At 39.6% G+C, this 13,251-nt stretch overlaps 1 protein-coding gene across 2 annotated transcripts in view; it reads left to right on the top strand.

The window, feature by feature from the left end:
* agmo (alkylglycerol monooxygenase) overlaps window positions 1-13,251 on the top strand; it is a 342,658-nt gene that overhangs the window by 96,768 nt on the left and 232,639 nt on the right. The window contains exon 4 of one of the 2 annotated variants that reach the window (XM_059971351.1): window positions 11,157-11,225. The exons of the other annotated variant lie outside the window; for it this stretch is intronic. Coding sequence (XP_059827334.1) covers window positions 11,157-11,225 — 69 coding nt within the window. The remainder of the gene's footprint in view (window positions 1-11,156; window positions 11,226-13,251) is intronic. 2 annotated transcript variants of the gene reach the window in all.

Here is a 13,251-nt window from a genome sequence, read left to right as displayed (position 1 = left end):
GTGGACTCTCAGTACATGGCCTGAGTGCTGAATGCTCCTTTTCATTTTGAAAGGCCTTGTGTCCAGGATTCCCAGTGGCATTTGGGCACTGGGGAGTGCAATTTTTCAAAAGAGCCTCTCGGTATATAATTGAAACTTTTTCTCTGTCTGCCTTGTTATTGCTATTTTGATGTCTTATCTGTAGATTGCCTGATTCATTGAAATATCATGCTCTTTTTTGAATGATCTAACAGTGCTTATACTTGGCAACAATTCTGAATAAACATTATACCGTATGTTTGAGGGAAGCTCTTGACTGTAGTAGTAAAGGGGACCATACTTCACTGGCAGCTTCAGTGTATATTCATGCAAAATGTCTGCAAACACAACAAAAGATGTAGTCGAAGATGGGGAAGGGGTGAAACAATGATTGTGGTGAAGGTGAGGTTGAAACTGCGTGATATCTTGATATCAAGTTCTGGATCATGATGCCTATTATGAGTCCTGTCTAGTGTTGTCCAGATAGTGAGAATGCAAACACAGTTGTTGTCAAATGGCCAATGACAAGGTAGTAAGCATCCTTCTTGATAAGTCTTTTTATGGGACAAGCCGGTTCTTACACTGAGGCAGCAAGTGAAAAATAAAAGTTTGAGATTGACTTAACACCGCCTCTGACCATGCCACTGTCAGCCACCCCATGATGAGAAAACTGGACATCTGAGGTCATTTTCAGAACTGTGGTGGAAACTGCCAGCCAACTTACCTACCATGCAATTGTTTGAAAGATAGACCTATATTTGGGAATTATTATTTGCTCTATACCTTTGCAATGACCTTTTTGGATCAAAGAACTAATAGATGGAATGGACTGAGGAATAAAATGAAAATTAACAGAAGTTTAGCTTATTAATATCTGAAAACACTGATTAGTGAGTGTCTGCTTTAGCTCTGAGACTACTGTGACTCTTTCCCTGTTGAATGACCCAGGTCAGTTTGGATTGGCAAAGGCATCTGCTCTATTGTCTCCATCAGCACATCTGCAGCATAAGGCTGTCTGCTCAGCCCCCTGCTCCACTCGTTTTTCAGTTATGACTGTGAGGCTAAGCACAGCTCCAATGCCATATTTGAGTGTGTTGACGACACCACTGCTGTTGGCCGAGTCAAAGGTGGTGACAAATCAGCATATGGGGGAGGGTTGAAAATCAGGCTGAGTGGTGCCACAACAACAGTCTCTCAGTCAATGTCAGCGAGACCAAGGAGCTGATTATTGACTTCAGGAAGAGGAAAGTAGAGGTCCATGAGCCAGTCCTTATTGGAGGATCAGAGGTGGAGAGGGTCAGCAACTTAAATTCACAGGTGTTATCATTTCAGAGGATCTATTCTGGGTGCAGCAAATAGTAGATACTGTTGTGTATTTAATATTTCAGTAATATTTGAGTAATGTTGTCTGTATGTTGTTTGATCAAGCTTTCTTTTTCATTTAAATAATTCATTACCCATTATATATATAAATTTGTGAATTGCATGCCTTGCTGGAAGTAAATACAAAGTTGGACTTGCAGTTTGAACTCCCATGTCTTCCTTTCAATTAGTTTAATATCTTGAAATTACAAAACACAACAGATATGGCCCTGTCCATCACCGGTAAAGCCCTCCCCACCGTTCAGCACGTCTACAGGAAGCACCATTACAGAAAAGCAGCATCCATCATTAGGGACCCCTGCCACCCAGGCCATGCTCTCTTCTTACTGCTGCCATCAGGAAGAAGGCACGTAATCCTCAGGGCCCGCACCATGAGGTTCAGGAGCAGTTATTACCCCTCAACCATCAGGCGCTTGAACCAGAAGGGATAACTTCACTCAACTTCACTTGCCCCCTAACTGAACTGTTTCCACAACCCATGGACTCACTTTCAAGGATTTTCATCTCGTGCTCTAGATAGTTATTTCCTATTTATTTATTATTTTTTTCTTTTTGTTTTTGCACACTGGTTGTTTGTCCTGTTAGATGGAATCTTTCACCGATTCTATTGTGATTCTTGGATTACTGTGTATGCCTGCCAGAAAATGAATATCAGGGTTGTATGCAGTGACATGTATGCACTTTGATAGTATATTTACTTTGAACTTTGAATTTAGGTAATTATTTATTTCAGGATGAAAATGTGCACTCAGTACAGGACAATAAAACTCAAAGCAGAACGATTAATTTCGTTGTATCTGGTTTACGGATTACTTGTTACCAGCAACCCCTTATCCTTCATAAAACAGAACCTTCGACAGAAAATTTCTCGCGGTGATTAAATCTGCAAACACTCATGCCAGTTGAAGAGCTTAAAAGCTTAGATTTCGACAAAAAATGTACAGCTGCTTCAATGCACATTTAACCTGAAGTCCAGGTTGCCTGGAAGGGTATTAAGACGGTGTTGCATCTGTATACGTCTGTGACTAATTTTTGGAAAACAAAGTGCGAGTTTAATTCAAGACAGAAACTTTGTTTTATAGAATCTTTAACGTATGGTTGGCTGAAGTACAGAAAACAACGGCTACCCATCTGAATTAACTATTGAATATATTGTATATGCCTGGAGGTATTTTCCAATTTATAAAATGAAAAGTGCTGTGTGATAGTGGCATTTCATTGTGCTCTATTTCTGAATTTTGGAAATGGAGCTCAATGCATTGCTGTTCTGTAGTACTTGTATATTAGTGCAACTGACTGTTTATGGCTTCCAGGTATAGTTCTTTGCTTAAGTTTTTCTAAATTTCTGTTTATTCAGTGAATTTAAGACAAAAATGTTTCAATTACTGAACCTCCTTTCTTTAGAACTCAATTTTTAATTGTGGAAGAGGAAAATACTGAACTGGATGTGTTATTAAACGGATTGTTGTACCTTTCCACGCCTTGGGGTGCATCGGGCAGGAATCATGCTGTTTCTGTAGCATTTTGTCTGTTTTTTCTATGAGGCTGAGGCGATAGCTCGATGCTCAACCCCGCATGGATGGAAAGCGTGCAAAGAGGTGGCTGGATTCAAACTAGGAACCGCTCGCCTCAAAGTCCATTGCATGTGCCACTACACCACCGGCTGGCCAATTGAACTAATTGTGCTGGGATAGTTGTACTTATTTTGAAAACAAAAGAAAGAGTTAATGAAAGAGTCTGTGTCCAGAAATTGGGAAGAGCTATGTCACTTTGCCGCTTCTCTGGCAATCCATTGCTAAAGGATCCAGGCATACAGCAAAGCAGCATTTATTTAAATAACGTTCTTAACTTTGTGAAAAAGATCCTGTGCAGTTTGCAGGAATGTTGTTAAGCAAAGGAAGAAAATAAGACAGAGAAGCTGAGAAGTTTAGGGAGAGTCAGAGCCAAGAACCTCAGCAACTGATGGCACAATACGCAGGTAAAATCAGGAAGGATCAGGAGACTAGAATGAGAACAATACCGTCATCTTGGAATTTTGATTGGAATAGACAAAATGTCAGTGTTCTAGGTTAGACTGAGAAGGGATTTTTAAAAAAACACAGAATGGGCATTTTAAAATCAATTTGTTGCTTAATCAGGAAAAGGAGCAAGCACCAGTCTGATAGGAGAATGAGAATTAGTGTGATTTAGGGTATAAGCAGAAATTTTGGTTAGACTCGTGCTTATGGAGAATAGGAGGAAGGCCATCTGGGTTTTGAATTACTGTCTAGAAATAAGGCATGGAAAACGGTTGCATTAGCACATGAACTGAAGGAGGGGTGATGTTTGTTACAGAGGTGATGATGCAGATACAAAGCCCAAAGTGCAACTTGTGGCGATAACTTTGTCATTGGTTTGACTTTGCACCAGATGGTTACCAGGGAGAAGGTTAAATTTCAAGTTAGAAACAGTTCTTTTTCACTGACTGGAAATGATAAACAAGTTGTCTTCATGTCTGGCTGGAGGAAATTCCCTTATTGCCTAGAACTGAATGTGAAAGAATCAGACAATTAAGAGAGGAAGATGTATGCTGTGGGGACTGTTTGTACTTTGTCTTGATGAAGTCGAGGAAGGAATGGAAGTGGCAGGGGCAAGTGACAAAGTAGCTCCTGGATTCTTTGCACCTTTGGGAGATGGGGAAGAAGAAAGTGGAAGAGCTTTAATTTGACAGCTTTCAATAAAATGTTGAAGATGTGAGTTGTTTGCTGTTATCATGGTATTTAGCTGTTTTGATGGACATGAGCTTGATGTGATCCAGTGAGATCTAATGATGTATGGTAAGAATGGCTGTGTACCATATCCATTGTGTTGTTATTTGTGTTGGCATTGGTTGTCCCCTTCAGGACAACTGAAACTAAAGCTTACATTTTGATTAGAATTTTAGGGCATTCTATTGAGAGAGGTAGGTAATGCCCTTCAGCCAGATAAATGACACTGCTGAGCTGAGGGTACGTGACTTTGTCCTACTTCTGTATCCATGTTGTACCTAAATCGTTCTCTGTGTTGAAACGCTACCATTCATTTTGCTGAATGAATAATCCACTGTGATGGGGTCATGAATTTCTACATAGATTCCTGTATTCCTGTTCCTTTCCTTTAAAGGAATAACAAAACTGTGGAAATCTTTCCCCGAATTTCCTCTCCTTGTCTTTAGGGGCTTGAAACCAGTGTCTTGCATGTTCTTGTCCTCTCATCGAATACCTAGCTCACGTTTACTTCACTCAGAACTCAAAATTATAATAGTCGATGAAATACTTACTGTAGTAATCCCTGCAACCAAAATCAATAGTGATAAGCTATTTGCACAGGAGCATTTAGATGTTTGAAATGATCACAGAGATGCAAGTAACTGCAGTTACTGGAAATCTTTAAGCCTGCGCATTCAGACAACTTCAGTCTCCACCCAGCTAACAGGAGTCACCTACTGCTTGTTTCCAATTTATCATCTACGTTCCTTGTTCACTCATATGAACCAGCCAACCTCAACCAGTTGCTGCTAGGCTTCAGTTATCTTGTTGCCCTGTCGTATTAAATTCCTTTCTCTCTTGAATTGTGCCCCCTCGTGGCAAGTTAATTTGCAGTTTATTAAATTTATCGCTCACCGCTAAGTCATCTCCACCACCCATGTTTGGGTAAAGCCTCCTTAACATTTCGTGACAGGAGGAGCGAACCAATGATTGATCCAGCAGAAGCCGTCTGTCGACATGAGCACACAATCCAGAAGCAGCAGGAAAATGCTGACCCTCTGCTTGTGGCTCTCAACCAATACTCTATCTTGGTACAGCAACCCTATGCCGGTCAACCACCTCCCTCAGAGCCCGAGCGCTTCAGCGGATCCCCAACCTAATGCTGCAACTTCCTGTCCCAGTGTAACTTCCACTTCAGGCTCCAGCCATCTCTGTATGTTAGTGACAAGATTGCCTTTGTCATTTCTCTCTTGACTGGGCTAGCTCTGACTTCAGGGCACCGCTAACTGGGCCAATGAAACCATGATTTGCAGGCAATATGAAGATTTTTCCACTGAAATGCACTGGGTTTTCGATCATCTGGGAAGTAGAAGGGAGGCTCCTGTTCAGTGCTGGAGTAGACGGTAGAATTCAGGATCCTCATGGCTGGAATTTGGAAGTACTGCTGGCCCTTTATCATCATGGTCTCTCAGAGCACTTGAAAGATGAGCAGTCTCCCCCAGACAATTCCCACCAAGCTCATTACTCTGGCCTTCTGAATTGACAACCAGCTTATGGACTGACCCTCCAAATCATCGGCTAGAGCTCCAGTTCATTTTCCAGTATCCTCATTATTAACACTTCCAGAAACCATAGAGTTAGAGACAGCTCCCTTAACTCCCCAAGAGCATGAGCTTAGGTGGAGAAACAACTTGTGTGCTTACTGTAGAGCAGCCAGTCACCAATTCATCAAATGCCTACTCTTTCTGGGAAACCATCCGATCAGGTGGAGATGAGGGGCCTTTTATATACTAAGCTCCCCGGTCCTTCGTTCCAGTACCAAAGCTGATTCACTCTCTCTATCCTCTTCCACACCTCAATGATCTTATTCCCACAGGAGACTCTGGTGGATTCTGGTGCAGCAGGCAACTTTCTGGAGCAGGCTCTGTGTATGGAACTTTACTGAGCCTTATAATCACCCCTTCTCCACCATGCCATTGACAGACGTCACTTGAGGCCTGGGATGGTCAGAGCACACACACAGCCTGTGCACACGGCCATCGGAGAGGGCTACAAATCCATCATATTCCTCCTGATTATCTCACACAACACTCCTCTCATCTTGTGTTATCATTGGTGCTCCGCTCATGACTCTCACTTCACTTGGTTACCTGGTCCACTACTGAGATGGGGAGCCACCTGCCTCACTACCTGCCTGCAACCTTAGTGGACCGTACCACATAAATCTGTGGAGATGGAGGAGACCCTTGACCTCACCAAACTCCCACAGGACTTTGTCATCGCTATCGCTAAAAAAGAGGCCAGCACCTTGCCACCTCACAGCCGACATGCATGATTGACCTCCTCCCGGACACCACACCTCCCTGAGGACATCTGTCCTCCCTTGCCCGTCCTGAGAGCCAAGCCATGAATGACTATGTTGCTGAAGTACTACAGCATGTCTTCATTTGATCATTCCAGTCCCCAGCTGGTGCAGGATTCCTCTTTGTCAAGAAGAAACATGGGAGTCTTTGTCCCGGAATTGACCGCCATGGATTGAACAAAATCACCATTAAGAACTGGTACCTTCTCCCCTTGATAGCACATTTGAAACACTATGAGGAGCTTGGAGCTTCACCAGATTGGATTTATGGAGTGCTGATAATCTGACCCACATATATTTATAATTAATTTAGATCGCTTGTTAGAGATCTGTTTTCACTTTAACACGAAAGAGTCTTTTCCTGTTGATCAGTGTCAAATAAAACCAAATGAAATCCACTGTGATTCATTGTTGTAAAACAATAAAACATGAAAACTTCCAAGGGGGAATGAGTTCTTTTTATAGGCACTGTAAATTTATTATCGACCCTGCGACACATTTTCTTGCAGTCATACACAATAAATCAATAATGAAATAATAACCAAAATAAAATCAATGAAAGACAGCACCAACTTGGGCATTCAACCAGGGTGCAAAAAGTAATGAACTGTGCAAATACAAAAAGAAATACAAAAAAAAGAAATAGTAATAATATATAAATAAACATTAATTATCAAGAGCCTGAGATGAAGAGACCTTGAAAGTACGTCCATAGGTTTTGGGAATAGTTCAATGATGGTGCAAGTGTAGTTGATTCAGAAGTCTAATGGTTGAGTGGAAATAACTGTTCCTGAACCTGGTATTGTGGGTCCTGAGGATTTTGTACCTCTTCCTGATGGTATCCACAAGGAGAGCATGTCTTGGATGGTGGGAGTCCCTGATGATAGATGCTCCTTTCCTGCGACAACACTTTGTGTGGACCTGCTCAGCGATGGAGAGGGCTTTACCCATAACTCAATGGACCATATCTACTGCATTTTTTAGGATTTTACATTCAAAGGCTTTGGTGTTTCCATACCAGGCTGCGATGCCAAATCTATGCAAAATCCTAAGGAAGTAGAAGTGCTGTCATGCTTTCTTTGATATTGCCCTAATGTGCAGGGCCCAGGACAGGTCCTCTGAAATGATAACACAGAGGAATTTAAAGTTGCCGACCCCCCTCTGCCTCCAATGAGAATTGGCTCATGAACCTCTGGTTTCCTCCTCAAGTCAATAATCAACTCCTTGGTCTTGATGAGATTGAGTAAGAGATTGTTAAGACACCACTCCTTCCAGATTTTAAATCTCCCTCATCTATGCTGGTTCGTCACCACTTTTGATTCAGCCAGACAGTGGTATCACCTGCAAACTTGAATATGGCTTTGGAGCTGTACTTAGTGATAGAGTCATAAGTGTAAAGGGAGTAGAGCAGGGGCTAAGCATACAGCCCTATGGAGACGGTATTGCCGATCTGAACTGATTGGGGTCTTCAAGTGAGGAAATTGAGAATACAATTGCACAAGGATGTATTGCAGCTAAGGTCTTGAAGTTTATTGATTAGTTTTGAGGGGAAGATGGTATTGAATGCTGAACTGTAGTTGGTAAAGAGAATCCTGATGTATGCATCTTTGCAGTCCAGATGTTCCAGGGTTGAGTGAAGAGCCAATAAGACGGTATCTGCTTTCAACCTGTTTCTCTGGTAAGCAAATTAGAGTGGATTTAAATTGCTTCTCAGACATGAGTTGATATGTTCCATCCCTAGCCTCTGTCTCAAAACTTTTCATCACTGTGGAGGTCAGTGCTACTGGCCGACAGTCATTGAGGCAGGTCACCATATTCTTCTTGGGCACCAGTATAATTGAAGCCTGTTTGAGGCAGGTGGGACGTAACTGCCTAAGTGGGAGGTTAAAGATCTGACTGAACGTTCCACAGGTCTTTTGTACTTGGCTGGGTACCTCGTGTGGGCCATCTGCTTTTTGTCAGTCCGCCCCTCCCGAAGACAGCTCACATGTCATCTTGAGAGACTGAAATTGCAGGATAATTGGGGCTGTGGGAATTTGTGATGGTCCCTCCATCTTTTGATGGTCAAAGTGAGCATAGGAGGCTTTGAGTTCATCTGAAAGCAAGGCCCCATTGTCACCTCTGTTGCTCGATTAAACGTTATAAGAGATGATAGCATTCAAGCCCTGCCACAACTGTCGAGCATCCTTCATTGATTCCAGTTTAGTCCGGAATTGCCACTTTGCCCATGAGATGGCTTTCCTGAGATCATTCCTGGACTTCTTGTAACTTTTTTGGTCACCAGACTTGAATGCTTTCAATCTGGCCCTCAGCAGATTGCGAATCTCATTGTTCATTTAGGACTCTGAATGATTTTGTGGGGGCACACTCGTCTGCAACTGTTTTACTGAAGTCCATGACAACAATGGCGTATTCATTCAGATCCATTGATGAATCTTTGAGCGCGACCCAGTCCACCGACTGGAAGCAAACATGTAGCTTCTGCTTCCTGTGATCACTTCTTTGTTGCCCTAATCTCTGGAGCTTTGTTCTTTAGCTGTTGCCTTCATGCAGGTAGGAGAAGGACAGTCAAATAATCAGATTTACTGAAATGTGGTCCGGGCATGGAACAATAGGCATTCCTTAACTTTTTAAAACAGTGGTCTAGTGTCTTGGAACTTCTGGTTGTTGACGCTCCTGCAATGATTTGAAATGTGTCAGGATGGCCTGTTTCTTTTTTGGTGATGGCATCATGCAACATCTCAAGCACTTGATTATAGTCAAGCTGGTGGTATGTAAACTGGGGTCAGGATTATGGAGGAGAACTCTTTCAGTAAATAAAACAATGGCATTTGACCATCACCTGTTCAAAGTCGAGGGAACACGAGTTTAATAAAGTGGCCATATTAAAGCACCACTGAGAGTTTATCATGAAAAACACACCTCCACCTTTTGCCTTTGCTGAATCAGCAGTTCAGTCCATCCTGTGAATCAAGAAGCCTTTGTGTCTGATCACCATATCAGTTGTGCTGGGGCAAACCATGTCTTGGTCAGGTATAGAACACAAGGGGACGTCACGTGATGATGTAGGATCGAGACGTGGAAATCCAGCTCTCCTGTAAAACTAATAAATTAATGTTTAAGTGAAGAAAAGTTAGTAAATATTTTCTAAAAACTATGTTGAAACTACTCAGGGTTTTCCTTAGCTAAGCCTCCTAAACAGATGCAGAAGAAAACTACTGCTTTGAAGACAGTAATAAGCTGGGCCGGCCACCATGAAGAAGCCTCGGACTCAAGTGCATCTTACCTCCGGCGATATAGAACAGGAATTGTCGGCAACTTCAACAGTCTCCAAGAAGGAACAACAGGAACTGTGCATGCGTGAAGGAAGGGGCATGCGCAAACATGAGCAATTTGAACTACAAATCCCAGCTACGATTGGAAGTGGAGGTGAAAATGAATCCGAGGTAGATTCGGATTCTCTGGAACATACAGATGAAGATGAGGAGGCAAAAGAAGAACAACAGGAAGAGGTTGGAGGTGGAAGATCTTCTGGAGACATAAGAGAAGCTTTCGCGCAAATAATGCATGAGTTAAAAGAATTAAAAACATTAAAAGTAATAAAAGAAGTTATTGAAAATACGAAGATTATGTTTGATAAAATGGTGAAAAATCAGGAGAAAATGGACAAGAAAGTTTAAAAAGTTGGAAGAAATAACGGGAGACACTATTGATAGAGTGAATAAAATGGAAGATAATTTTCTTGACTGGACATCAGAAAGAAAACAATTGTTGGAAAAAATAGACAAGCTTGAAAATTTTAGTAGAGGAAATAATATCAAAATTGTTGGTCTTAAAGAAGGGATAGAGGGAAAGGATCCAATAAAATTTTTTCAAAAATGGATTCCTGAAAATTTTGAAATGGAAGAGGGAACCCAGTTGATTGAAATTGAAAGGGTCCACAGAGCCATAAGACCAAAACCTCAACCTGATCAAAACCCACGACTAATCTTGATAAAATGCTTAAGATATCACGATAAAGAAAAGATCCTGAAGGCGGCTGCCCAATGTTGCAGAAAGAGAACTGAGCCATTGATAGAAGGGAAAGCAGTTCTTTTCTATCCTGATATATATATCCTTTTGAAGAGAAAGAAGGAATTGAATCCAGTGAAAAAAGTTTTATGGGAAAAGGGTTATAAATTTATATTGCGCCACCGGGCAACACTGATAATTTTTTTGGATGATGGAAAAAGATGATTTTTTACTGATCTTCGAGATGCAGAGGAGTTTGCACAAGAACTCCCAAATATTCGTTAGACGCAGTAAAGATTTAAAAGTGAAACAGATTAAAGATGAAGACGGGACAGTGAAGTGAGTTGATGGACATTAAGGACAGAAGAATATTTAAATATGCTTTTAATTATATAATACAGGGGAGAAAGGTTAAAAATTTGAGAAATATTAATCGAGTGTAGTGATATTATTTTATCTTCTCTTACATATACTTTTCTCATGCTACGGGGGAGCTGGGGGAACTTCGGATCAATCACTGTGGGATTCACGTGTGTAATTATGGTGTTTGTCATGACCCGCACAACAGAGGGGGGTAATGTTGTGGTTTTTTTCATTCACAACATTAGTAGGGGTTTTTTTGTTGTTTTTTTCTTCATAATCTATTTTTCTTTTAGCTTTCTTTGCCTGGATGATCGGAGGGAAGACATATAGCAACATGGAGAATTTTAAAATAATTCCCCAAGGTACTATGAGAGTTGAAATATTATGTATTATTATAGATTGGAGTAACCCCGTTAAAAATAATGACTAAGTTACTGAATTTTTAAAGTTTTAATGTTAATGGGCTTAATGAGCCAGTGAAAAGAAAAAGAGTTTTAACATACATTAAGAAAATGAAAATAGATATAGCTTTTATAAAAGAAACACATTTAACAGAGATAGAACATCAGAATTTAAAGAGAGATTGGGTCGGAAATGTTATTGCATCTTCATTTAATTCAAAAGCGAGGGGAGTTGCAATTTTGGTTAACAAAACTTTACCAATTAAAATACAAAATGTATTAATTGATTCTGCGGGAAGATATGTAATTATACATTGTCAAATCTTTTCAGAACTATAGACTCTTGTGAATATTTATGCACCAAATGAAAACGATATAAAATTTATACAAGAGGTTTTCTTGAATTTGGCTGACGCACATGATAAAATATTTATAGGTGGAGACTTTAACTTTTGTCTAGACCCAGTTTTAGATAGGCCAACAAAGGTTGTTACTATACCAAAAGTAGCAAAATTAACTTTATCATTGATGAAAGATTTAAATTTGATTGATATATGGAGAAGAATTAATCCAAGAGAAAGAGATTATTCATTTTATTCAAATAGAGATAAAACTTATTCAAGGATAGATTTTTTCCTACTATCAGCGAAGATTCAAGACAGAGTGAAAAATATGGAATATAAAGCAAGAATATTGTCAGATCATTCCCCCTTGATAATGGCAATGATAATGATGGATAAAGAGGAATCGATTTACAGATGGAGATTTAATTCAATATTATTAAAACATCAAGGTTTTTGTGATTTTATGAAAAAACAGATTCAGTTTTTTTAGATACAAACTCACATTCAGTTGATGATAAATTTATATTATGCGAAGCGATGAAGGCATATTTGAGAGGCCAGATAATAAGTTATACTTCTAAAATTAAGAAGGAATATATGGTAGAAATAGATCAATAGGAAAAAGAGATTACAAAATTAGAAAAAGAATCTCAAAGATATATGACTGAAGAAAAACAAAGACAACTTGTTTATAAGAAGCTACAATATAATACACTTCAGACATACCGAACAGAAAAAGCAATTATGAGAACTAAACAGAGATATTATGAACTAGGTGAAAGATCACACAAGATTCTTGCTTGGCAGTTAAAAACAGACCTGGCTTCCAAAACAATAAATGCAATTAGAACAAGTGTAAATAAAGTTACTTATAAACCTTTCGAAATCAATGAAATTTCTAAAAAATTTTTATTCTGAGCTATATCAATCAGAATTACAAAATGATATTGTTGAGATAGAAAGGTTTTTATCACAAATAACTCTCTCAAAATTGAATTCAGAAGAACAGAAGGGATTAGATGTGCCTTTTACATTAAAAGAGGTCGAAGAAGCTCGAGGATCACTTCAGAGTAATAAATCTCGAGGAGAAGATGGTTTTCTGCCTGAATTTTACAAAAAGTTTAAAGATTTATTAATTCCTCCCTTTATGGAGCTAATACACCAAGCGGAAAGAACGCATAAACTTCCCGAATCTTTTTCGACAGCTATTTCAATAGTATTGCCAAAAAAAAGACAGATCTTTTAAAGCCAACATCATATAGACCTATTTCTTTGTTGAACACAGACTATAAAATAATAGCAAAGATTTTATCTAATAGGTTATCTAAATACTTACCAAAATTAATACACATGGACCAAACAGGATTTATTAAAAATAGACAATTGGCAGATAATGTAACTCAGTTACTTAGCGTAATTCATTTGGCACAAAAGAGGGAAGAAATGAGTGTGGCAGTTGCTTTGGATGCAGAAAAAGCATTTGATAGATTGGTTTGGGATTTTTTATTTAAGGTACTGGAAAAATATGGATTAGGAGTATCTTTGATAAAATGGATTAAAACTTTAAATATTAACCCCAAAGCTAAAGTGGTGACAAATGACCAAATTTCAACATCATTTCAGTTAACAAGGTCAACAAGACA

The sequence above is a fragment of the Hypanus sabinus genome, chromosome 6 (genome assembly GCF_030144855.1).
Source record: "Hypanus sabinus isolate sHypSab1 chromosome 6, sHypSab1.hap1, whole genome shotgun sequence".
Classification (NCBI taxonomy): Eukaryota; Metazoa; Chordata; class Chondrichthyes; order Myliobatiformes; family Dasyatidae; genus Hypanus; species Hypanus sabinus.
Note: the sequence above shows the minus strand (reverse complement) of the source record. Positions and strands in the feature narration are given on the sequence as shown.